Genomic DNA, 27,019 nt, shown 5'->3' on the forward strand with positions numbered 1-27,019 from the left:
AGCGCAGCCAGTGGTCTAAATGCTGGCCTCAGCGGTCGTGATCACCGGTCTCGTTTCCGCCCTGATGTGCTCTCTCTAAAACTCCGTCCGAACAGGCCATGAAGGTCCAACGGTACCGGCTTGTCACCGTGTCGTCCTCAGCCCACAGGCGTCACTGGATGCTGATACGCACGTGGTCAGCACAGCTGCTCTCCTAACAATATACGACACCGGAGCCGCTAGTTCTCAATCAAGTAGCTTCTCAGTTTGCCTCACAAGGCCTGAGTGAGCCCTGCTTGCCAACAGCGCTCGGCAGACCGGATGGTCACCCATCCGAGTGCTAGCCCAGATCGACAGCGCTTAACTTCGGTGATCTGACGGGATCCGATATTACCACTGCGGCAAGGCCGTTATTGGGCACCATTGCCCGACACTCTGAGAGTCCCAGGTTCGTCTTAGTGCGTCTGCATTCCCCTGACATACACTTTGGATCGCAGTCTGGCTGTGAGTTCGCTTTGCTGTGGAGACGAGATCTGTCGTAAAAGTCACTGCTGCTTCCAGCTGTTGCTACGCTATCGCAGGATTTTACTGTCTCAACACTCTCACCTGCTGATGCTAACAATAGTCATCACCTTGGGAGCAGCCGTCGACTTACCGTACGAAAACTGTCAAACAATAAAGAATATTTAAACGAGCCTGCATTCTTGACTCTGTGTTCGGCCCAAGATACCAACCCTGCAAGCTGCTGCACACTATATTTTTGGTGTAGGAGTGCCGATCCTGCAACACTGATGTGAGCGAAGCGGTCAGCACAAACGGTCGGCTTCTGCATACAGCTCCAGAACTCTGAAATTGTCGAGCCTAAAGGAGAGATACGAGCATCTGCACGATGTTGGCGATCCGCTGCCTACAGAGGAGGTCAGTCAACAGAGCGGCTGAGTCTGCGTCGTCGGGTCTGTGTCTGCGTGTCTGTCAGCCGAGGACCCACTCCACTCGGCGTCTGGCTTCAAAATCAGCACGCAGTGTTCTCGCCTCTGGCTGGAGGGGTACGTAGCAGGCTCCACTGCTCACCACGAGCAGGAGGGAAGGGGTTAGTGACGCGACGAGGTCATTAGAGACGGAGCGCAATTTCGGATTATGAAAAGATGGCGAAGGGAGTCCGCCGTGTCCTTTCAAAGGAACCATCGCGGCATTTGCCTGAAGCGACTTACGGTAATCAATGGAAACTTAAGTCAGGCTGGTCGGTGGCGTGCCGCGTGTTTGAACCGCCCCCCCCCCCCCCCCGCCTTCTCCCAGTGCGCGCCCTCCCTCGGTACTGGCGACCTCGACGCAGAGGCGTCGGCTACACACAGTGGCAGCGTTTCCATCCGGCTAGGCGTCCTGGTGTCCGCAGGCTTCTGGCGATGGGGTGGGCAGACAGTGCCTCCGCCGTTGTGCTGTGTGCGCTGCACGTAACATTGCCCAGGTAAAACGCACCTGTTGAAACTGACAGTCCTTTTCTTTATCGAAGGCTGCATTCACTTTTCTGAGTGCGTCCTACGGCAGTTTTTAATGCTATCGTTCTTTAGCACACAAATGCGATGCATGTTATTCACAGCTACGCGTCTTGCGAGTCCAGCTCCCCTCATCTCGCTGTCTGCGTTCAACCCTTCATACACGCGCATTTGAAAAAGCACGAAATAGTCTTGAAATAAAATAAAATAAAGGCATTCGGACGTTAAATCCTTGTCTTACTCTAACCCTATATTTGGCACTCTCAGAACTATTCCGAAGAAAAGATATTAAGCCGCTTAAATTTGATGTACGTGTTCATGTGAACACTTTGACCAGCACTTTTTCAAAATACACTGTTTCCTGTGAATATCATTGCCCAAAAAACGCGCATGAGTGCTACAATATAAATAATACAACGTTGTTCCTTAGGCTGAAAAAAAGATTGCATTTTGCACTTTTTCATGTTAAATGTCTTAAAACAATTCCTTTTTAGTACAAAGCACAGAAGACTTCCACATTCTCCACAATTTGTAGCGGAATACCCTTGTCGACAAAGTTCACATATTTTTTTGTGGTCCGTACTCTGGATAGTGGCGGACTCTGTCGTATCGTACCTCATTCCCTGGCGCTGAGGCTGCAGCTTTCTTCTTTCTCTGGACGCGTTGTCCATCCAATGCTCCATGCCAGGCTTCCTCTCCCCACAACAGATCAGTCCATTTGCAGTGTCCTAGATAAGAATTCGCTAACACATTTGTTTAATAACTTGCCTTCGCGATTTGCTCTATCGGCTTATAGACAGCTTACATTTCACAACAAAACCTGCGCTACAAAAAAACGACAGAAACTGCTCCACCGGCGACCATAGTGCTCACGTGACCTTACACGGTGTCTGATAAAGATGCACACTATTCAGAAACTTTCCACATAATACCGCTGCATATGAGAGCTTAACAGTTGCCTGCAAGCACCATTTGCATCCAGGGAGCAAACTTTAAACGTGTCGCAAAGAAACTCTGTGCAATTTTTATGTTGCTTCAGAGAAATATTCAGATAAATGGTTAAAATCGGTAAAACCAGATTCTGCTTCTCCACAACTAGTGCCAGTTTCCCAAACTGGTCTTTTCTATTCTGGCAACACCGACTGCATTTGTTTAGCGTCGGGCCACCAGCCCTTCTCGTGCGTACACTGGCCAGTTGTGTAGACAACAACATGGCTCCAATTGACTGCAGTGAGGTAACAACTGTTGCACTGCACTCCAGAGATGTCACAAAGTTCAGGGAAGCGATTTTAAAATTTTCCCGTTGAACTGAACGTTCAAACAAATTTAAAGGTAACAGGAAGTTATCGTTCAATACACGTCACGATATTTCGACAGGGCACAAAATTCCCAATAATTATCTATGCAAATTCGTCATGAGAAGGGGTATTACAGCTAGACTAAAGAAAATCCATTAACCGTTAGAGAATGTGTTACCTGTCTCCCTCGTTTGTATATTAAGCACAGTATCAAATGTACGTCGGTGAGCTGACATTTCTTCAAGTGCACCAATCTTTCTTCCTTTTTTCACTACCTGCGCGACCTCTAAATCCTCTTCGGTGCTTTCTTCGTGTGGTTTGTCTACCTCGGACATACGAAAACTGTCCAGTCTACGAGTGTGTGTGTGCTATTTGCACCTTTCCACTTGGATTGAGAATTGGACATTAAAAGATAAAACAATGATCACTGAATAAGGTCCTCAAGCTAACGTGTATTCTGTTTACAGATGCCGAAAAGAGGAAATGTTATAATATGACACCCACTACAACTACATTGCCGGCCGTAGTGGCCGAGCGGTTCTAGGCGCTGCAGTCTGGAACGGTCGCAGGTTAGAATCCTGCTTCGGGCATGGATGTGTGTGATGTCCTTAGGTTAGTTAGGTTTAATTAGTTCTAAGTTCTAGGCGACTGATGACCCCAGAAGTTAGGTCGCATATTGCTCAGAGCCATTTGAACCATTTTTGAACAACTACATTAAAATCACAGCAAAAAGGTTACAAAGGGAGTCACCCTATCAGATCAGCGATTAATGCAAGGCGGAGTCCCGCTTAACAGGCCGCGGTGGCCAAGCGGTTCTAGGCGCTTCAGTCCGGAACCGCGTGACTGATGCGGTCGCAGGTTCGAATCCTGCCTCGGGCATGGATGTGTGTGATGTGCTTAGCTTAGTTAGGTTTAAGTAGTTCTAAGTTCTAGGGGACTGATGACCTCAGATGTTAAGTCCCATAGTGCTCAGAGCCATTTGAAGCATTTTTTAGTCCCGCTTACAAATTGACGAGTTTGCCCGTCCAGTTCCTTATGTGTTTAGCAGCAACTACTAGGGGTGTGACAATATTGCCCACACGAACGAAATTAAGATAAGCCGAACACAGAATTCTCTCGACTAGTCTGCCTGCTACGGCACATGATCACTGTCGTTATCTTCACAGCCGCAATCTCCAGACCTTCAGATGGATAATATATGACATAAATATTAAATGATTATGTATCATAGCTGACAGGTTTATAACGCTTTTAGCCTCATGTTTTGTAAATATCGCAATTTTCCTTGCAGCAGTTTTACTATTTTTTCTATTCTGGGACTTTGTGCAGATAAATCCACTCTCTACAGAAATACCTCTTGTGAGACACCGTGTAAGTGTTTCAGTGTTTGTATAAATACTGGAATTTTCATTCATGTTTTCAAACTGAAACTAACACATAGCCACGGTACTTTTTACTTGCATGTCTGGATGAACAGTCACTAATGTCGATCGACAGCCGTCGGAAGTCAACTGGAAATAGACTGGACTGCATGAAGTGGTTAATACGCCCGCTTGCGATTTGAGCGAAATCTGGCCTCGATTCCCAAATGTTCAAATGTCACTGACGGGTAATATATTTGCACCTAATACAGTTGATGCCAACATATAAGCAGTCTGTGAATTAATTTCGAATTAACGCAGGTATTACTTTAAATGAATACAGTAGGCGAGACGCAGACTTTCAAGTTCACACTAAGATATTACGCAATATGAATAATATTCGTTAAATAAATGCCGATTCAGGCATGTAGAAAAGAAATTTACGGGAAGTTGTGTCCTAAATGTGAGACGCGTTTCAGCTTTTCGATTACCGTACGTAACTATGGTGTGGAATGTCTACTAGTTCCTCATTGCCTTCCAACAGCAACTACAAAGACACACTGTGGTCGCTAATGTGGGAACCGTGCGTCCACTCGCACGGACTGCTCACGGCAGACCTGCACGATCGGCCGCTGTGGCCGAGCGGTTCTAGGCGCTTCATTCCGGAACCGCGCTGCTGCTACGGTCGCAGGTTTGAATCCTGCCTCGGGCATGGATCTGTGTGACGTCCTTAGGTTAGTTAGCTTTAAGTCTAGAGGACTGATGGCCTCAGAGATGAAGTCCCATAGTGCTCAGAGCCATTGAAGAGGCGCACGCTGATCGCACGTGGCGCAGTCCGGCCGTGCGCTCGGATAAAATACTTCTGGTTTCTTCGTACTATAGTCACGTGTGGCTTCCGTACCAGCTATAAAACCAGTTCCGATACTTAAGTTACGTTTAGTACACAGCACCGTAGCGCTTAACATGAGCAAAACGTAAAAAAGCCAGTGGCCAAATATTTCACGGAAACCCTTCAGATGTTACGGTGCACAGTTCTAAAAGTACCACAGTAGCAAAAAACAGATACTTCATCATCGGGTCCCTATACGAAAGTGTAAGACATCAAATAAATCAATTGTGTGTGCCACTTAGTTTCCCCAGATTCGAATGAGAGGTCTTATATGCAGTAGTGAAGAAAGCCAGCAAATGCGAAACAAGTCTTTTTTTACTTTTGAAGGTTAAGGAGAAGCTCTACCGAAAAATTAACTCCAGGAGTTGACGAAGCTTTGCTTCATTTACATACAGTTTTTTTTACAGTTAAACGCCAGGAAAATCGGAAAACTATTTTTTCTCACGTGCTGCTGCTAACAGCCGCCTCATGGGAAACTCTCGTTACTTCAGTGTGTGGTCTGCTCTGTAACTTTAACTTCAGCAGTACACCAAACAACTGTTTGCACGTAGGAAAAACCAACAGCTAAGAGGCATAATTAATAGAATAAACTTAACGCATCCTTTCGCCTTTGGCTTCAGACATAGCTATTGACTCGATTTCAATATGGCAGTCCTCGCGCATGTGCACTAAATTTTGGCGAATGGATGATAGCAGAATATCCATTCTACATGTTCTCTGTTCTGTGGTAAAGGCATGCTAAGTTCGCAGATGTCACACAAGAGAACATTGTTGTTGTTGTTGTGGTCTTCAGTCCTGAGACTGGTTTGATGCAGCTCTCCATGCTACTCTATCCTGTGCAAGCTTCTTCAAGAGAACATTAGAATATGCTAACATAAGAGACATCATTCAGCTGGAGTTTCACTAACGGTTGGATGAAATAAGAGCGAAAAGCGTGTGCCGTTACTTTCAGTTACTATCAAGTTTCTCATTGGCAAATAGTGTTATTTACTTTTTTGTTACTTCAGGCGCATCTTGATCCTATTCACAACGCGTACATTAGGTTGAAATATCCAAGATAACGTTTCTTGAGAGACAATTGAAGAGGAGTAAAAACTCCTCACGCCTCGACGGCAGCCGAAAATTTGATCATATCTGTATGCTTTACATTACTCTATCTTAGTTCCTCACAAATACTGATTTTTATTTCAGTGCCAAATTGTATCTAGAATACACAGAAATACACAACATCGCCACCTCAGCAGCAACTGTAACATTTTGTAAAATTCTAACTAAAATAGTTATAAGCCAATTGCAAGTTGTTAATCAGTTTATCGCTGGTTCCAAAATATTTTGTCTCTAATATATCGTTAGCTGCATGGTATCTCACATTCTTACTTGTTAAACCAAGTAAGTATAATGTCGAGCAGAATGTTGTTTCTAGCTCAGCACTCGTAGGACTGTTTACATTGTTTATCTTTGCTGTCAAAAGTTTCGATGTCCAAAGATATATTCGAATAAGTTGCGCCTAATTCCTGACGTATGAAGATGGCGAGTGATGTTGAAACCTCTGAAGCTATATTCAGTGTGGCGTCTCTCTGTCTTGAATATTGCGTTATTTGCTCCCTAGTGGATCGATATGATTTGTGGACAGCTGTAACATTGTAGTTTCTTGGAATTCAATGTATTTAGAACAGTGAATTGTAAGATGTTCGAATGGGACTGAGATTAAATGCTCATCTGCACTGAATTCATTCATATAAGATAGCGCACTCGTTTTATACTTAAGCAAATGCGAAATAGTTTACTATGGACAACATTTATACTAAAGACTTACCAAACCGTATCCTTCTTTTCTCTAAGTAAGTGAAGCACAACATAAAACTCGCTGTTTAGTAGTTACTATTAAACATTACTACTCGACCTCGGACAGTTTCCTCTTATTGCACATCGCTTTTCACACCAATAATTAATTCTTGGTTTCTTGTAATAACTTTTGCGTTTCTCGCCCGTCCATACCGCCAACTAGTTCAACGAAAGCGATTACTTGCCTCTTTCCATTCAACAGTGTTTCGACTGATTTCACATTTTTTGCTTTTTCTGTGGGTATTGTCCTAATATTACCACCTATACAGGTACAGTGTTTTGTACATAACTTTACGCACGGTGCGTAACACAGATAGTATAAATAAAAAAGAGAAAAAAATAACCAAAGAAAACTCCGTCACACGTTGACAACAATTTTTCAGCTTTCCCTAGTACTGACACCACGAACCGCCTCTCTCCCCGAGATAGAGATCACAAAAAGCCTACAGTTTGTGCAGGATGACATTAAAGTGCCCGTATCTGCGCCCATAGCAAGATGATGATGCTTTGTCATTTTCCACCAGTGTATTTTAGCGAAGCTTTGTAAGTGTTAAGAGGTTGGCTTCGACTCACCTCAGAGTGGAACGTGGGGTTGATGAGTCTGCGGTGTGTCTTCCAGCGGCTGCCGTTGAGGGTAAGTAATCCGTCACCGACGATGACCCGCATAACGTTCGTGGTGAGGGGGTCTCGTTCCACCATCTTGGACGTGACCAGTATGTGCTGCACGTCGTCTGGGTGAGCGACCATTATCACCAGTTTGGGGCCCACGTAGAACCTGCCGCCACGACAACAGCACACAGGCTTTTCATTTGCTGGCACGGAGGGAAAGTACACCCGAGTTTGCACAAACTGCAACACTCACTGGAACAAAACGTTACAGGAAAGATAAAGCACAAAAGAAGCTTTACTACTAGACAGGTCCACTACTCCGCCCGCACAGTCCTCTGAAGGCGCGGCCGTTCCGACTGACCACCCTGCTGACTCAGGAGACCCGCACCACCACCTATCCGAGCGCTGGCCGAGCTCAGTGGAGCTTACCGTCGCTGATCTGACGGGGACCAGTGTTACCGCCCTGGCAAGGCCGTTCGCAGATACATCCAATACTCCTAGCTAGATAAACTGCGGGTTTATGAATTTGATGGTATAGCTAACCGATCAATAACATATTTAACCCTTTTGCAGTCGGCCGATTTCGAGTGGTGTATGGTAAAAATGTCATGCGTATTTACACCGTTATGCTACATTCTATTTAAATTGCCATCTATCACACAGTATTCACTTCAAAAATATGAAAAAATTACCACTTATCCATAAAAGTATCTAGAATATTATGTGTTACCCAGATTATCATAATGTTTGAAATGAATTTGATTGTGACAGTCCAAATGAAATATTGTTTAAAAAATATTATAAATTTGATTTTGATTTCATATATCTAACACTGTCCTTCAATTTAAGGAGGCTAACTGCAGTCCATAGAATCTACATAGATTTCTGAATAAAATAACATGAGGGATATGTAATTTGTGTTATGATTTAGGGAGATAATAATTATTTATTTGAAGAGAACATTACAGAATTTCCGAGTCTACAGTATGACTTAGCCTTTGCGTTTTTGGGAAAACATTCACCATGCAAGCCCTTATTACATCTATTACAAACATTTTTTTGACCTTCTTTCCTTTCCTCACTAGTACACACACAGCACTTTGACTCTTTCTTTCCTCAAACCCGGAGAACCACGAGGATCATCAGTTGCATTTTTTCTTGCAGCTATTCATCTGACAAGGCTTCAATTATCATGACATTATATACATATCTGGTAACAACTTTCTTTCCTTTATTGTGCTCTTTGTATAACATGTAAGAGTTCAGCACCATTCTTGACATTATGTTAAAAGCTACCTTCTTCCAATGATGAAGAGTTCGCCTCTCGTGCAAATACGCATACAGCATCATGTCAGATGTGTGTATTCCACCCATATACTGCGTGTACTGGTGTATTATTTCTGGCTTTTTTACTGTTTTATTTTTATTTTGGACTTCAATGTCACTAGAACCAAATTTACTTGACAATAAGAGAGCGGGAGTACGCTGGGATTTTTTCTCTCGGTAGGCGCATGCTAGCACCGGACCTGACTTACATCTTTTCCCTAATTACAAATTGCTTTCTAAATTACTCTGGCAAGTATTTCCTGTTTTTTCTTACAGTGCCAGTAATGTATGTACCTAATTTATAAAGACTTTTTACAAGTGGTACTGACATGAAAAAGTTGTCCACAGGGATATGATATCCCTTGTTCAAATAATCGCCCAAACACAGTAACTTCTGGACAACACAATAACCTAACCATGTCTTGCAATCTCAGCCTTATCTTCTTGGCTTTTGGCACCTCCGTAAGTATAAAACCCAAGACAATAGTGCGTCACACAGCATCCAGAATTTGATTTCCAATCGCTGGTGGTGTTTGTTTGGCATATACTGTAATAGTGAAGTGTGACATTTAGTGGCAACTAGCCTCTCATTAATACTAAGTTGTTCATGAGGTGTGTAATGATGTCTAAATACATTATTAGTATGAGTCACCAATGGCTGGTACCTGATGCATGGGTCATAATCAGGATGGCCTGCTGCTGGACATTTCTCACTATCCACAAGATGAAAGAATTTCATAAGATGCCTAAATCGGTGAGCAGAAAACATTTTACCAAACCATGGAAATGCCTGTGCTCCAGTATGAGAGCAATGTGGGCCTTTCATTGAGTCCTATATTTAGTAAGCAAGCAATAAAACCTCTTACCTCGGTGCTTGTCACATTTTTCCATTTCTTATACGGTTTTTACAATGCACCATGTTTAGTTATAAACTGTTTAGCTGAGCGATTTGTCTCAGTTACAATAAGCTGCAGCAACGTTGCAGTAAAGAATAGATTGAAATATTCTACCACAGGAGATCCTGCTGGCTGCATATGTTTCGGTCCTGGCAGCTCTTGAAATGGCTGTGGTAATGGCTGTAGTGTTTCAAGTGCAAGTACGTCAGTGTAGTGTACATCTTCCATTTTGTCTTCACTTTCGTTCACAATATCGTCAAGTACATCGCTGTCACTTTCTGAACTGTTGCTACTTTCGCTAAAACAAACACTAGTACATTCTAAAAGCTCACAGATTTTTTCATCGGCAAGTCCTCTGCTATGACCTGGTGTAGGTTGCATTTGTCAAAAAAATTGGAGAAAATAAACAAACTGTAAACTCTTATCGTGAAGAAAAACGCACAGAAACAATGATAAATAACAGTACTGCGCAAAAATAAGAACTTAGAGTGCAGTAACAAGAATGTTAACATGTACTGCGAAACACGGCGTCAACAAACAAACGATGCAAAAGCGGAATAATCGAACGCTTATATTTCACCGAAACGATGCTCAATTGTCGATAGCTATGGACCTACACATAGCTCGAGGCAAAGAGCATCTGTAATCAGCATGCCAACGCCAACTCTCTCCCGATTCTGTAAACTAAACAAGACGAAGCAGAGTACCGGCGAATCGGCACCCTGACAGTATTTGCTTCAGTAGGGGGTAACGATAGATCGTTACCTTGACATTCAAAGGGTTAATGAAAAGCGAGCACAAATCTGTACTTAGTAATTAAGCTCCTGTACACAGGGGAGATCCTTCTGATGCCCAAAGCTCAACGTAGGCTCCACTATTGTTTCGATCTTCCACCTATTATACAACAATCATAATCAGATCTTTTTGTTACTGACACTCGTACTCTAATCAACCCAAACATACAGCAACAGCAAAAATGCTAAATAACGTACTTAAAGATACTATTGTTTCTCTGCAAACGCAGTCATGAATTTCAGAACGATACAACATATTCAGTTCTGCACATCTTGAGGTACTACACTAACGATAAATGTAGCACATGATGAGGAAATAAACAGTACGATGGAAACTTAAAAATTTTAGGTGTCTATAGATGAGAATTTAAACTGGGAATAACACGTTTCTGAACTCCTAAAACAATTCAGTTCTGCCATATTCGCGCTTCCAATAATTGCAAACCTTTTGGAGAGCTAAATGAGTAGGTTATAGTAAGTTTTTAGTAGGTGGTATAATATGTAATGACAGATTGTGTCAAAAGCAATATACATATTTCGAATGTATGTATTTACACAACTGGCCATTAAAATTGCTACACCACGAAGATAATGTGCTACAGACGCGAAATTTAACCGACAGGAAGAAGATGCTGTGATATACAAATGATTAGCTTTTCAGAGCATTCACACAAGGTTGGAGCCGGTGGCGACACCTACAACCTGCTGACATGAGGAAAGTTTCCAACCGACTTCTCATACACAAACTGTTGATCGGCGTTGCCTGGTGAAACGTTGTTGTGGTGCCTCGTGTAAGGAGGAGAAATGCGTACCATCACGTTTCCGACTTTGATAAAGGTCGGATTGTAGCCTATCGCGTTTACGGTTTATCGCATCGCGACATTGCTGCTCGCGTTGGTCTAGATCCAGTGACTGTTAGCACAGTCAGTGGCTTCAGGAGGGTAACACGGAACGCCGTGATCGATCCCAACGGCCTAGCAATCGAGATGACAGGCATCTTATCCGCATGGCTGTAACGGATCGTGCAGCCACGTCTCGATCCCTGAGCAACAGATGGGGACGTTTGCAAGACAACAACCATCTGCACCAACAGTTCGACGACGTTTGCACCATGTAGGGAAGCAGACTACTCACGCCGTACAAAATTCACAGCAGTCTTTCCATTGTGTGCCACCAGTCCGCTGTAACTAACTCTGACGTCATAAATGTTGCGCAATACTTTAAAAATCAAGTAAATAACCTGAAACGTTTCTAGCATGTCAGGAGTAATACTAAATCAATATGTGTTGAATATCAGTTCAATAACTTTAACCATTTTCGAAATTTGGACGTTTTTCTGTAAAAATCATTGGCGCAACAGAAAAGAGCTATAAACTTAAAAATTTATATTTAGATTCCTTTTGCATAATAATTTAGCAGAAACAGTATTCTGGATCTCATAAATTAAAATTTTAGTTGTAATTCATGATTTTCTGAGTTTTGTCTTAAAAATTAAGGAAGCAAGACGGATTAAGTAGGTGAATAAATCAAGCTAGGATGTTTAAATTTAAGTAGAAGGGAAATACGCTACAGTCATAAAGATGTTAAAAGTTTCAACTGAATAACTATAAAACTATAGCGATAGCGTATCTCCAAAGAGCAACCTCAGAGCTCGTCTACTGCCCAAAATATTGGACTTAGCCACGTCAAACTTTTATTATGATTACTTACCTGTGTGCTGATTGCACATTTAAATTGAGAGCTTCATTGGCCATCAGCAAAGGAAGCAATGATTTAGTTGATAACTTAAAGTGGTGCATTACTAGCCCAGCGGCTAGTCGGGACAGTGGATTTAATCAGGCGTTCCCTTAGCCGTCCGCACCGCGGCTTTATATATAAGAACGCTGCGCGACAAAAAAATGCCCCAGTTCTCTCTAGACGCTGATCAGCGCACCACCTGTGTCGGAAGTCGCGTCGCGTCGCGTCGGTGTCATTGCTATAAACAGCCTCGAATGCCGTAATAAGTTACTTGGGATAAGCATAACCATGAAATCGTTTTCGTGTAAAGTGTTAATTCTGGGATGACTTTAATGATCTATCTTCAGTTTGCGTATGTCGTATTTTCACGTGCCCCCGCGGAAAAGACATTCTACCATTATTTAGCGTGGCGTTTGATGAACATTATCATCAAATTATGGCGAGCATTCACTTAAGCATTTAATTTGAACAGTTACAGTTGCATCAGCGCATTAGACTCTGAACTGCTCTGGTAGTTGAATTGTGTGGATTCTTTTTGGTCTGTGAATTTCAGAATATAGTGAACATTTTAGAAAGAATCGTTTTTAATTATGAAACCCAGACAATCTCCTAATTCCTCAGAGCTATAAGCTGTAACTATAAGTGTATTTCTCAGATGAAGTGGGCACTAGGAATTCTAATTACAGGCTTCACGTTCTGCTAATCACTTTCTGGTTGCCAATATTGTAGTTAGAGAGCCAGTGTTGAGGACGGCAAACAATAGCATTAAATAAATCATAGGAACATTTCAATACCAATATTTCCATACGCCGCCCCACATATGGTGCATCGTTGGGAAAAACATTCCACATTCACATATAAATTCCACCCGCCGCCCCACATATGGTGCATCGGCCGGGAAAGACATTTCTACATTTCATTAACAATTATTTCCACCTGCCGCACCACAGCCAGCGTGGACTGTCAGCTCGGAGACCGTGGCTGCGGTTACCCTTGACGCTGCATCACAGACAGGAGCGCCTGCGATGGTGTACTCAACGACGAACCTGGGTGCACGAATGGCAAAACGTCATTTTTTCGGATGAATCCAGGTTCTGTTTACAGCATCATGATGGTCGCTTCTGTATTTGGCAACATCGAGGTGAACGCAAATTGGAAGCGTCATCGCCATACTGGCGTATCACCCGGCGTGACGGTATGGGGTGCCATTGGTTATACGTCTCGGTCACCTCTTGTTCGCATTCACGGGATTTTGAACAGTGGACGTTACATTTTAGATGTGTTACGACCCGTGGCTGTACCCTTCATTCGATCCCTGCGAAACCCTATATTTCAGCAGGATAATGCACGACCGCATGTTGCAGGTCCTATACGGGCCTTTCTGGATACAGAAAATGTTTGACTGCTGCCCTGGCCAGCACATTCTCTAGATCTCTCACCAATTGAAAACGTCTGGTCAATGGTGGCCGAGCACTTGGCTCGTCACAATATGCCAGTCACTACTCAGGATTAATTGTGGTATCGTGTTGAAGCTGCATGGGCAGCTGTACCTGTACACGCCATCCAAGCTCTGTTTGACTCAATGCCCATGCGTATCAAGGCCGTTATTATGGCCAGAGATGGTTGTTGTGGGTACTGATTTCTCAGGATCTGTGCACCTAAATTGCGTGAAAATGTAATAACATGTCAGTTTTAATATAATATATTTGTCCAATGAATACCTGTTTATCATCTGCATTTCTTCTTGGTGCAGCAATTGTAATGGCCAGTAGTGTATTAAACTTTAAGATATGTGAATATGAAACTTTACACACACATTTACGAACCTCTCAAGTTCAGATTACAGATGTTCAACATGTCCTCCATCAGCGACACAAACAATATCTCATCGATACTCAAATTTCTCCCATATTCGGGCAATCATGTTCTTCGTCACTGATGTTATTGCAGTATGGATTGGGTTCTTCAACTCTTCCAGGTTTTGTGGAAGTGGTGACACATAAACGTTGTCTTTAACGAAACCCCACAGGAAGAAGTCAGAGGGTGTTAAATCCGGTGACCATGGAGTCCAGCTTAGACATGCAGTTTCTGGACGACCAGTCCTATGATTCGGTAGAGTTCCATTCACGCACTAGGTGACTCCAGTGAGGTGGTGGCCCATCTTGTTGAAAAATGAAGTTCTCTTCATACAGCCTCGGAAACAACCAATTTTGTAACATAGCGAGATACTGCTGCTCGTTAACCGTGTTTCCATCAAAGAAGAATGATCAGCATTAAGTACAAACCAAATCGACTTTGGGCGAATCCTGTACATGTTCAGTGGCTACATGTGGGTTCTGTAGGCCTCAGATTCGAACACTGTGTTTGTTTACCTGACCACTAACATGGAAATTCGGTTCATCACTGAACACAATGCGTTGTGCGAAAGTGTTATGATTGTCAATAGCATCAAGAATCTCGTTACAAAATGTCACACGTTTGCGTTTGTCATCAGGACGCAGAGGTTGTAACAGCTGTAACTTGTACGGCTTCGTAACCAACCGACGTCTCAAAACACGCCAAATTGTTGCTGCAGGCAGTTGTGACTCCCGACTGGCAAGACGAGTTAACTTTGAAGGACTACGTTGGAAAGCAGTTTGAATTCGTGCAACTTTTTCTTCAGGAACACGAGAGCAGCGAGGACTCTTACCTTCAGATTCACAACCTGTATCTAGAAACAGTCGATACCACCTGGGAATGTCCCACCCATTCGGAGGATCAATTTGGTACCTCAACCTTAAACGTCTTTGCACTGTAATCACAAAATTATAGCTCGCAAACTCGAGAACACAACATGATTTCTGCTGTGGAGTTGCCATTTTAAACATATGACGGTTACCAAGCAAAATAAAAGACAACTGACTTCTAGCGGCTACTAATATAAACTATACTATGTATTCGTTTCTCCAATAGCCAAGCCGAGGCGCAGCGATCGATAGTTTGGAAAAAAATAAAACGTTGTAATACGTATATTCGTTTTGAAACACCCTATATTATGAGGTAGATCATGTTTAAGAAATATAGTTATCAGCGCTCAAAAACGTCAAGTATCAATGTGGTGCTGATCCATGAGCATATTGAGACATCTTCTTGAGTAACGTTTCACAGTAAATTTAATTCATCATGAAACTTGTTGTAAATAAACCACTATTGTTTAAAAGAAACAATTATGTCCATAATTACAGCTCAGTTAATCCGCCGGGCGGATTCGAAACGAGACCGGCATGTCCGCCCAAATTCCGGAAGCGGCGAGCTAATGCAGGCAGCTGGACAGACGGACAGAGTCTGAGCAGCATACGGTGGTCGACGCGCAGTGACGAGTTTTTGTCCAAAGCGCTGGCCGAGTTCATTCGTTTGTTTGGAAGGGGAGACCACCATTTTTTCACTGCTATCGGTCAGCTGGCTACGCGATGTTGCGGTGTATGAATTTTGGCTAACATATTGAATTTTTCTTTAGATTTGGATGGTGGTCTCTGTCTGTCAGCTATCTCAATGAAATTGATCTGATGTGGCACAATCATTTGCGATCGGGCGGGCGCTGACAATTAAACCAAAATGAAATATCGTGTTTTGCCATTCTGTTTTTATGCAAAACGTCGTTATATACCGTGTGATTCGACTAACTACAGAATTTTTAGATGAAAGAGTGTAATTTTTAAGTGTGGTGTCACCGCCAGACACCACACTTGCTAGGTGGTAGCCTTTAAATCGGCCGCGGTCCGGCAGTATACGTCGGACCCGCGTGTCGGCACTATCAGTGATTGCAGACCGAGCGCCGCCACACGGCAGGTCTAGAGAGACTCCCTAGCACTCGCCCCAGCTGAACAGCCGACTTTGCTAGCGATGGTTCACTGCCTTCATACGCTCTCATTTGCAGTTCAGCGTAGCCTTCCGCTACGTCATTTGCTACGATCTAGCAAGGCGCCATGTTCAGTTACTACGAATGTATTCTGAACAGATAATATTGTGAATAATGTACCGTCAAGAGCGACGTCATCATTAATGGATTAAAGTTAAGTATCAAACTAATTATGCCCGCTTTCTGAATTCTAATTCCTTGTCATGTTCCAGACCTCACGTCAGTATAGTTCTTCCCTCCTCACGCCAGCCTGCGTGTGCTAAAACGCGTGCACTTCGGCCTCCGCTAGTAACACGGTGTTGGCTCTTCTGCCAACACAACTTTAAGGGCCATGGATAGCTTGTTAAATAAGAAATGGTATAAGTTTTGGAGCAGCGTAAGTGAAGATATTATACGTTCATTTTTGTGCCGAGGATGTGTTTTTGAAAAGCTTACTTTTCCTCAGGTCCTCAAACTTAATAAAATTAATAAACCGATGGTTCAGAATTCTCTCACAATTGCATCTGCATGACGTGTTTGTGAGGTGTCATTGTATAAAATCCTCTGAGTTTTGGCAAAAGAAGCAAATTGTAAAACGATAACGAGAGGAATGTGGGTTTTATTCAAAATTAGCCACTCGTAACGCTTCTCTGAAAGCTAGAAATGGTTAACAAGGCAGTCGAAAGTAAATAGCTGCTTTTGTTGCATTTTCAGTGGGTTTTTCTACGGAACAACGAAGCAGAGGTGACGGTAGATCTTTTTGCTCGGTCTCATGCAAGTATGAGGTTGGAGGTGCTTCACTTAATATGTATTTATAAAAAAATGCAAGTGTAGGCTTGAGCTTAGAACAGCACTTCCCCGCCAGCCCTCGACATTTCTGCTGCAGTGCCTGTCCACAATTCTCACCACTACTGCTCACCCCACGCGTGCCCTGCTCATTGTCTGTCTATTGGCCATGCACTTTAGCAGGTGGTTATAATTAAAGTACAGCTATATACAGAGGTCCAGTGTGGGCTGTAATTACAGCACTGCCACGAAGCTTCGTAGATATGCTGATGTGTTAATGCGGGACAGATTTACAGTGGAAAATAGATAGTTCCAATTTTGGCAACTATGTGAAAATCTGGCGCTGTGAATGCAAACAGTCACATATGATGACTGCATAATGTGGAGTTTATTAACACTACTACAGATTTGGCAGTTCTGTGTATTCACTCTACCCTGTGTTGAAAAATGTGCCTTGTCACTCCATAGAACATTGCCTGGCCACATGTCATCACCGTCTATCTGTGCCAGAAACGGAAGGCCAGATTCAGAACATCGCTATGTACAAACACCAGTATAGCATAGTCTGCATTGTTAACCGTGGGATGGACAATCCTCGTGACGCTGCAGGAGGACAGCTACTAAGCAGGGCACATGCCGCACGGTCAGTTACAGCGACACAAACATCGTCAGTAGCTTCCACCGAGTTCGGCCGCCTTTCTCACCTAGGTGCCACTCCGAACTCACCTGTAGTTTTGAATTCCATTATCATCTTCTTTAAACCGTTTAATGATTTCGGGTCTATCCTCAGACATTTCAGTCGGCGACAGTCCCTCAACGCAGCGCTATAGTTGCTGCCATTCACGTAAAACAATTTTACTAACAATGCTCAATCTTTCTTCTCAATAATGAAACTGTTCATTCACGTTATGGATTGTCAAATGACAGCGTTGCTCCATGGCGAGCGAAGAAATGTAAGAAAATCGGGATGTGACTAGACTTTGTTGCAAGACAGGATAACGAGAGGACATTTATGAAGTGTGTGCGATGAAACAGTCATTGTAAGTCGCCATACTGAATAATTTGTGTTTTTTGAGATTCACAAGCGATATGTAACGTTAATGTGGAGTTTAGTAACAGCCATAATACAGTCTGTGGCATTTCAAAGGTAATTTCGCGTATTTATTTTTGATCAAAGGATTCTGTGACGAACTTTAATGTACGGCAAGCTTGTATAGGACTTCGAACATTTGGTGGTCGATGTTTGAATCTGCTTCAGTAAAAAGGTCAAAAACATAGAGAATGTTTTCTCTGCTAAAAATAACTCATTTCACTTCCAGACAATCATCGAATGGCAGTCTTCCAGTTCGAGAAGATCCTATAGAAGTTTTCTTTCTCTTACAATTCAAGAATTTTACACGCAACCGTGGTAGTCTGCAGCTGCTTCTACACCGCGAGAGTAACTTGTCTGCGTGTACGAAATTATGTACGCTGCGAGAGTAGTCGACGCCGCTCGGTACATTGTCCTCCACAGAGATACAAACAGAGACACTAAACACACTACTTCAGTACAAGGAGTTTAAAATTACCACCTTAAAAACATTAATGTATTCTTTTGAGCAATAATAATATAAAAATGGCTAACGCGAGAGGACCTACAACGAGAGAAACAAATACTGTCTTGTATTTCATGACCAAAAACAACTTAATACACGATCATTCAGTTATATGTATTTATGGTATGTATTGAGATTTCTTGTGATAAATGTGTATTTTATGTTACGTATGTGTACGTATGTGTTGTGCTTTGTATAATTTAGTGTACGACTGATGGAATCATTCTATGTGAGCTACATCCGACTCCAGACAGCCACGACAACGCAGGTCCATCACATATGAATTCCTTGACATTCCACTCTGCAGTAAAGGCAAGTACAAGAATGACCTGCTTACTCGTTGCACACATTAGCCTGGTTTTTGCGGATAACGACTGGGTTAGGTATATTTCTAGCTTTAGTTATTATATGTTTTAGTATATGCAGTGTGGTATGCGTTTTTTGTTGATGTGTTCACAATTGTGGCTCAAAATGGCCATGAGCACTATGGTCATCAGTCCCCTAGAACTTAGAACTACTTAAACCTAAGTACATCGCACACATCCATGCCCGAGGCAGGATTCGAACCTGCGACCGTTGCAGTCGCGCGGTTCCGGACTGAGCGCCTAGAACCGCGAGACCACCGCGGCCGACCGTTCACAGTTGTGGAGAGATATTCTGGAGTATAGAATCTGATGTGTATTTCCGTTGGGTAAAGCTGAATTGTATCCAGAGGAAAGTATTTAAGAGAATAGTGAACAACTGAATTCTTATGGTTAAAACCAGATCACAGTTTAACCCCTTACTGCATGATTTTTTTTTCTGAAAAAAATGTTACATGTTATGTTCGATGTTCTGATTTCTTAAAAAATGCTTAAAAATTCTAAATCTTATGTAGGGGCGGTTATTTTAGAATTAAGGGTTTGTGCCATATATGGGACAGCATGCAGTAACGACTAATACCATGTGATACCAGTTTTGGGATTGATGATGCACAATGTGGAAAATATGCAATAAGATACGTACATGAACCAGCAGAACTGTATTTATGTAAAACAATTACACTTTCTATTCATTACAATACACATATTTTGAGAAAATAACACAAATTCTGTTTCCATTTTCTCTATTCATTATGAAACTTGATGAAGCAATTTCTCTCCTTATTCAAGTACAATGTCGCACTGCACTTCATACACGCTATTTAGGATTTTCCCTTGCATTCTGGATACTTGCAACGACCACGGTTTTCCAGCCACATAGGCATGTGATCTATCCCATCCAGTCGCACCTGACGCTGTGGAAGATGTTCTGTAGGGCCTCTCTTCTTCTTGCAGTCAAACTGTTTTTGTAGTTCATTGCTTGGCCTACCACGTTTCTTGGATAAGGATTTCCCAGTTTTACAGAGGGCCTGTGCAACTGCGACCTTGAAATCAACAAGGGGCATGTAGTCAATATTTCTTCTTCGCCATAACAGCCAGCTGTTCACACATTCCAAGTCAACTAGATGAAAGAATTTTCTCAAGTACATTTCTTTGATCTGATTTGAATTCTGTAATATCCTAGCATAGAATCTAATAGATCGACACCCCCCATGTAGTCATTGTAGATCATCACAGAGTGTGGACAAGGTACCATTTTGTATTCTTTTTCCTCTCTGAAAAGCCTCTTGATCTCGCCTTCTGGTTTGCATCCAACGTTAAGTTGACAGTGTTGACTACTTATTATCAAACCAGGAGACTACTGACAGTTGCACAACGTCTACTGTTGCTATCTTTTCCTCCATGCTGCCTCGACCATCCTTCTTCATTGCTGCCCCTTAGGTAAAATGCAACCACGTTCTCGATTGGACTGGACTGCATGTTGTGCCATATCCGTCACAGACCTATTTTGCAGTATTATATGTATTCTAATGAACAAATATATAAATTAACCTATTTATAACTGTCCACAGATGTCCTTTTTCCTCTGCAAATAATATAAACACTGAAATAAATCGTTTACTGTACCTGATTGCAAATGTTTGTGTGACCAAACTTGGTTGTAAACAGCTAGCAACACTAAGCGAAGATTCATAACACGTAATTCCTTACTCTACCAACAGATGGCATACACTACTTGCACAGCTACTCTTGATTGTGTGCCATATCTGTCCCAACATGCAGTTTGGAAATATATTCTCAGACATGAGATTGACAAAGACAAAAGTGGTATGTGCCATATCTGGCACATTATGCGGTAAGGGGTTAAAATGCAGAGGGAACAGGAAACGAATGTGCAGCCCAGTGGTGATGAACAAAACCCAGGGCAAACAGTCGATGCTGGCCAAGGAGAATCCGAGGATCTTATGGCTGAGCTCCTAAATCAGTTGAAACTTTTGTTGAATACCTTAGCGAGTTAGCTGCAGATCAGTCTCACATGTCTGCTATTCAAATGACTATGTCTGCTATGCATGCGAATATGTCAACAACAGTTGAGAATTCAGCTTCGGAACAGTCTCACTCCTCCTTCAGCTCACTCTCGCTAAGATCTTCTTTTTTGTAGAGAATGTAACCACGTTGCTAACGGGCATCAGATAACTTACGATGAGGCTTCTGATGCATTGGACTCCCCTATACTGTTAGATGTACTTTCTCCACATGTATCCTGAACCCAAGCTAGTGCCATCAGGAAGACATCAGTGTCCAAGCTCGCAGTCTGATGACTTTTGACCCAACCTTTTTGGCTTGTTATTTTCCATCCCCAGTTTGGATTTTGGGGACCTCATTTTAAAGCACTGCAAGCTGACTGAGATATGTTCTTAGTTTTTGTAACTTTAAGGAAGGAAACCTTCTGTATCCTACGTTCTAGGTATGAAATGAACCACTGATAAACTATTGCCCTAATTCCCTAATGCTCCAGCTTCTGCAGAATTTTCACTTGTTCCACTATCGTGTTATTACTTTCGAAACGTTAGACAGCTGTCAACGCCCAGTGTGGACCAGCCTCTCAGGAAGTAGGAGTTTCTGCCTGTACGCTATGTTGCAGTTAGTCACTCTCCCAGCAGGCGCCGTAAGCTCACCTCGTCAAATCTCCGTACTGGCGGTGGAAGTCTCGAGCCTTCTGGAGAGTCAGTGGATGCTCGAGTAAGTCCAGAACGTTCCCGATAATGGGCCACGTGGGCGGCCCTGGAATATCGACTTGGGGTCTGGTGACCCACATCCACCACAGCAACGCCACCACGCCTGCGCAGCACCACACCAATAACTGCACCAACAGCCACCACCACCATGCCATGGCTCAACAGCTAGCGTGCTCTCCTGAGAACAAACCTGCAGAAAGAAGCTCAGTGTTAACACTGTGCTTCTGGGCACAGGTAGGGCTGAACAGAATGACCTAAGCCTAGTTTTTGACTGAAAGTACATATAAGCTCGGAAGACTGGACTAAATAATACAAAGAACTTCAGAAAGTGATCAGGTGGACAGCCCCATTAAATGAAAATCATGAGGCATCCGTTGGAACAGTTTTACCAAATAGAAAACAGTGTGCGCCTAGAAGATTCTGGAAGGAATAAACTATGTGATCAAAAGTCACCGGACACGTCCAAAAACATACGTTTATCATATTAGGTGCCGGCCGGTGTGGCCATGCGGTTGTAGGCGCTTCAGTCTGGAACCGCGTGACCGCTACGGTCGCAGGTTCGAATCCTGCCTCGGGCATGGATGTGTGTGCATGTCCTTAGGTTGGTTAGGTTTAAGTAGTTCTAAGTTCTAGTGGACTAATGACCATAGATGTTAAGTCCCATAGTGCTCAGAGCCATTTGAACCATATTAGGTGCGTTGTGCTGCCACCTACTGCCAGGTACTCCATATCAGCTACCTCAGTAGTCATTAGACGTCGTGGGAGAGCAGAATGGGGCGCTCCGTGGAACTCACAGTCTTCGAACGTACTCGGGTGATTTGGAGTCACTTGTGCCATACGTCTGTACTCGAGATTTCCACACTCCTAAACATCCGTAGGACCACTGTTTCCTATGTGATAGTGAAGTGGAAACGTGAAGGGACACGTACAGCACAAAAGCGTACAGGCCGGCCTCCTCTCTTGACTGACAGAGACCGCCGCCCACAGCTGAAGAGGGACGTAATGTGTAATAGGCAGACATCTATCCAGACCATCACACAGGAATTCCAAACTGCATCAGGATCCACTGCAAGTGCTATCACAGTTAGGCGGCACGAAGAAAACTTGGATTTCATATTTTATCTTTTATCTCTGAGTAATTCGTAGTGTCCGAGCACAATAGAATCCTAGTGCAGATCGTCATTAGTGATATGGGTTTGTAATTCAGCGGATTACTTCTATTTAGTTTCTTGAGAATTGGTGTGATCTGTGTGGCTTTTTAAAGGCACATTTTTAGCCACAGCATGTAAATCTATTTTCATTTTAATCAGAGAACCCTGTTTAATAAAGCAAGAAAGCCAATGCAAGTTATCTTGTGTGCGGTCGCGTGTGATCGCTGGTGAGACACAGGAAGCATGTCTAGCCTTTTGTGAAATACTTCTTCTGTTATCAGCTCTGGAATGGAGTCGAGGGAGAGCCTCGCGCGTTAGACTGGCCCCTCTAATTTAAACTCTTTAATTTTATAAAAAGTCACTGCGTACTGCAGGGCGCATACTAGTAATTATATAAGGAAATTTCCACTGCGCGCGGACGAGATGCCGACGTGCGGATAATCAACATATCCCTAGTCATTAATATTGTATTCCCAATGTGAGTAGCATAGTGCACTTCAGTAATTATAGCTATGATTAACGCTATTCTGACTTCATTATTTGTGTAATATATGATTCTTAAACTTCAACATTGTATGTAAACTGTATTTTCTGTATTTATCTCATTTTAGCTAGAAAAAACGTGGCTCACGAACCATCATAAGGTGGCATCGGACATATACTTTGAGAATTTCGTCGCCGTAATTATATATATATATATATATATATATATATATATATATATATATATATATTGGCGACGCGTTGGCCAGGACGTTATTTGTGAGCTAATAATTTTTTTTTGTTTCATGTTTCATCGCAAACATTACTCTGAGAAATCACCAATAAGGAATGGAAAGAATATTAAATCCAGAAAGCATAATGGAAAATCTGGTCAGACTGTGACAGCAATCACCACAACAGAGAAGGTAAGACAGACTTATCATGTCTATCGCATTTGACTCTGGCGCAATCTTTCATTATCTTGTGATATATAGTGAAGTTTTGCAAAAGTTAAAAGAAAAAGGAGGTGATTTTTACGACTGAGTGTGATTTTTTTCAAAATTTTATTCAGATTTTCAAAGTACGACAATAATTATTGCAATGTGCCCGACACACAGCTTAGTAGAGATAACATTGCGTGTAGATACATCGTCAATAATAGATCAACTCTATGCATTGTTTGAATAATAGTTACATACAAGCTAAACATTGTAGATACTCATTCCTGTAGAGACGAGTTTAAAAATATTTCACGCATTTACTTTGCTGAATTTACAAAAAAAAAAATATTACGTTTTTGCTATTGATAGGGTCACGACTCGTAGTATGGCAAATAGAATGGATAAAATAAACAGTTCGCCTACTGCAAGTTCCGTATCCAATGAAGAAGCACAGAATCAAATTACCCTTGCTCAAAACATTAATGCTCAAACAAGCGAAACAGTAAATGAAATACAGAACCTAAACAATCTAGCCGTAGCAATAGACAGTAACATAGAGTCGCAAGATATGGAAACTGAATCACAAGCAGTAAATTCTCACGATTTAGCGGGGGCAGATGAATACAAGTTTACAGAACAATGACAAATAGTTTACGGAAAAGTTTCAGGAAATAAACAAAAAACTTGACAGTAATGACGCTAAATTAACCAAAATTGGTACTGACGTAAACAAAAGGATCGATGAAATGGACACGAAGTTTTGAAAACTAACAGTTTTAGCAAGACATAATGAAACCAAAAACAATGTTCGTGAAACCAATGTCAAACAGTTAAATAGCACGTGTGACACCGTGACGACAAAAGTAGAAAAGTGTGTAACTGCTCATGACATCACGAGGTGTGTCACACAAGTAGAGACAGATTTAGAAGCCATGACAAAGACAATTGACCAGACAATCAGATTAGAGACAGACGTTTTTCTAAAATTAATGAAGAATTTCACGAGTGGATTGACATAAAAGACAAACATCTTGACGAATGCATTAGGACAAACCTACCGGAAGTAGTCAAACAGACTGTAGATGAATATGTTGTAACAAAGCGAGCAAAGTACCTGATGCCGCACACACAAGAATATGTGTAAACAAGCCTGTACACCATGTTGACAGTACAGACAATTCAGATCACAGTGACAGTTACACTCAAACACACAACCGACAAAAATTGCCGAGACGTAACAGACGTAAGACAGAAACTTATTCAGACAACTCAGACAGATGTAAATACAGAAAAGTAGAACAAAACCGAAATTTCGGAAATGATTCTGACCCCACAGTCTTCTTGTCCTGAAATGTATCAGAGACGAAGGACGAGAAGAGGAAACATAGATCAATCTGACAGACAGCAAGAAAGTTTTATAAAACACCGAACCTTTCAACCTTTTACTTCAGACAAGAAAACCATTCACCCTGTAATTTTCATGAAAGCTTTCAAAGACGCATTTCCTCGCACGTGGAGTGAGCGGAGGAAAATTAATTTTGAAATATCTTATATACAAGGAAACGCAGCTATTTGGGCCTGTAATGAGGTAGAAAGATGCCAAAATTTTCAGCAATTCCAAAATGGTTTCCTGTCCAAATTCTGGTCACATACCGTGCAGGAAAGAATAAGGCGACATCGTAGAACCCGAACCATTTAATCCAAAGTACGGAAATCTTAGACGTTACTTTGAGAAGTATAGAAATATGACGCATTTCTCGTCAGAACCCGTTGCGTGTAGGCATCTGCTCCGTGCGTTGAAAGCACGGTTACCGTTCTATATCAAAGAGAAATTGTTACATATCCCGGATTACGAAATAGAATATTTTCTCCAGGCTCTAGATACTGTTGATCTGTTATTTGAATATCAGCGTAGCAGCCGACATGACAACAAACAATATGACAGTCGTAATTCCAACCAAAACACGCAGTATAGCCAAACTCATCAATACACACCACATACCGCAGCATATGTTGCGCCGCAATTTGCCCTTGCAGCGAATGCAAATTATGCTGGCAACAGTGTACCTAATATACAACCACCCATCTAGAACACTGACCCCACATTTTCGCCTAGCGACAGTGGCTACAAGCGCAGGCGGAATAACAAACAAAACCGCAATTATGAAAATGGCCAAAACTGGCAAAATAACCGACAAAATTTTAATTACAATGGTAACCAAAACCAACAGGGGCAGGTTTGGTACAGTAATAACCAAAACTATGAAATGAAATATCTAGCACATCCGCAGCCTCAGAACGTAAACAACGGCGCATGGGAACATCAAACTCAGCCACCGCCGCAAAGGAATTACAGCAATGCAGTACAGAACACAACACAACAGACACCTAATGCAACTTTTACACAGCAACAAGGAGGGAATGCGGGTGACTGGAATAGACAGTACCCGAATGTAAACATAATAGAGGTAGACAATAACCCACCTACACCAAGGCAGACTGACGGAACACAAGACAGACATTTAAACTAATGAGAGCCAAGTTGTGGCTGAGGAATACTATGGGGGCGACTTTGATTTACAAGAATTATTTAAGACTGCACAGTAAGTATTGAACAAGAAAAAGTAAGAAGTATTTACAAACAAACATAAACCTGTGTTATTCTTACGTTATAATTATGGTCAAAATTTATCAGATTAACTCACTGAAATGATGACAATATTGGCCGTTCATCACACAAAATAGTGGTACTTGCTTCCACTAAAGCAAAAGTAGGAGGTATAACTACAAGTCTGACATTAGATACTGGTGCAGCTGTAACCGTATTATCTGAGTATTTTTACAATTTAATACAAGAACATGTCGCATTCTGGAGGACTACGGTTCAATCCCGCGTCCGGCCATGCTGATTTAGGTTTCCCGTGATTTCCCTAAATCGCTCCAGGCAAATGCCGGGATGGTTCCTTTGAAAGGGAACGGCCGACTTCCTTCGCGATCCTTCCCTAATCCGATGAGACCGATGACCTCACTGTCTGGTCTCCTTCCCCAAACAACCCAACCCGAAGCACATGGACAAGTGGATGTGTTTCCAGTGCATGGATGCAACATACTGACTGCTGTAGATAACAAGCCTATTAGTATTAAGAAGCAAGTTTATATACCAGTTCAAGTAGTGAATGGATCGATCAATTGGGCATTCTTAGTTGTACCCAATTTAATATGTGATGCTATACTGGAACTGGATTTCTTGTGTGAAAAGGACGCTATAATTGACTTTTCTGCACAAACATGTAGTTTTAAGGATTTTGGCAATCAGTACACCATGCACTTAGAAACTAGAGAAGTAACCCATGATAAACA

The 27,019-nt window shown here is 42.3% G+C and overlaps 1 protein-coding gene across 5 annotated transcripts in view; it reads right to left on the minus strand.

The window, feature by feature from the left end:
- LOC126291558 (cytochrome P450 4C1-like) overlaps positions 1-27,019 on the minus strand; it is a 136,190-nt gene that overhangs the window by 64,585 nt on the left and 44,586 nt on the right. For 4 of the 5 annotated variants that reach the window (XM_049985071.1, XM_049985070.1, XM_049985072.1 and 1 more), the window contains 2 exons: positions 21,526-21,775; positions 7,439-7,640 (listed from right to left, as the gene is read on the minus strand). In XM_049985071.1, coding sequence (XP_049841028.1) covers positions 7,439-7,640; positions 21,526-21,740 — 417 coding nt within the window. In that variant the 5' untranslated portion in view covers positions 21,741-21,775. The remainder of the gene's footprint in view (positions 1-7,438; positions 7,641-21,525; positions 21,776-27,019) is intronic. The other variant, XM_049985074.1, reaches the window with a different exon arrangement.

Source organism: Schistocerca gregaria, chromosome 9 (assembly GCF_023897955.1).
Source record: "Schistocerca gregaria isolate iqSchGreg1 chromosome 9, iqSchGreg1.2, whole genome shotgun sequence".
Classification (NCBI taxonomy): domain Eukaryota; kingdom Metazoa; phylum Arthropoda; class Insecta; order Orthoptera; family Acrididae; genus Schistocerca; species Schistocerca gregaria.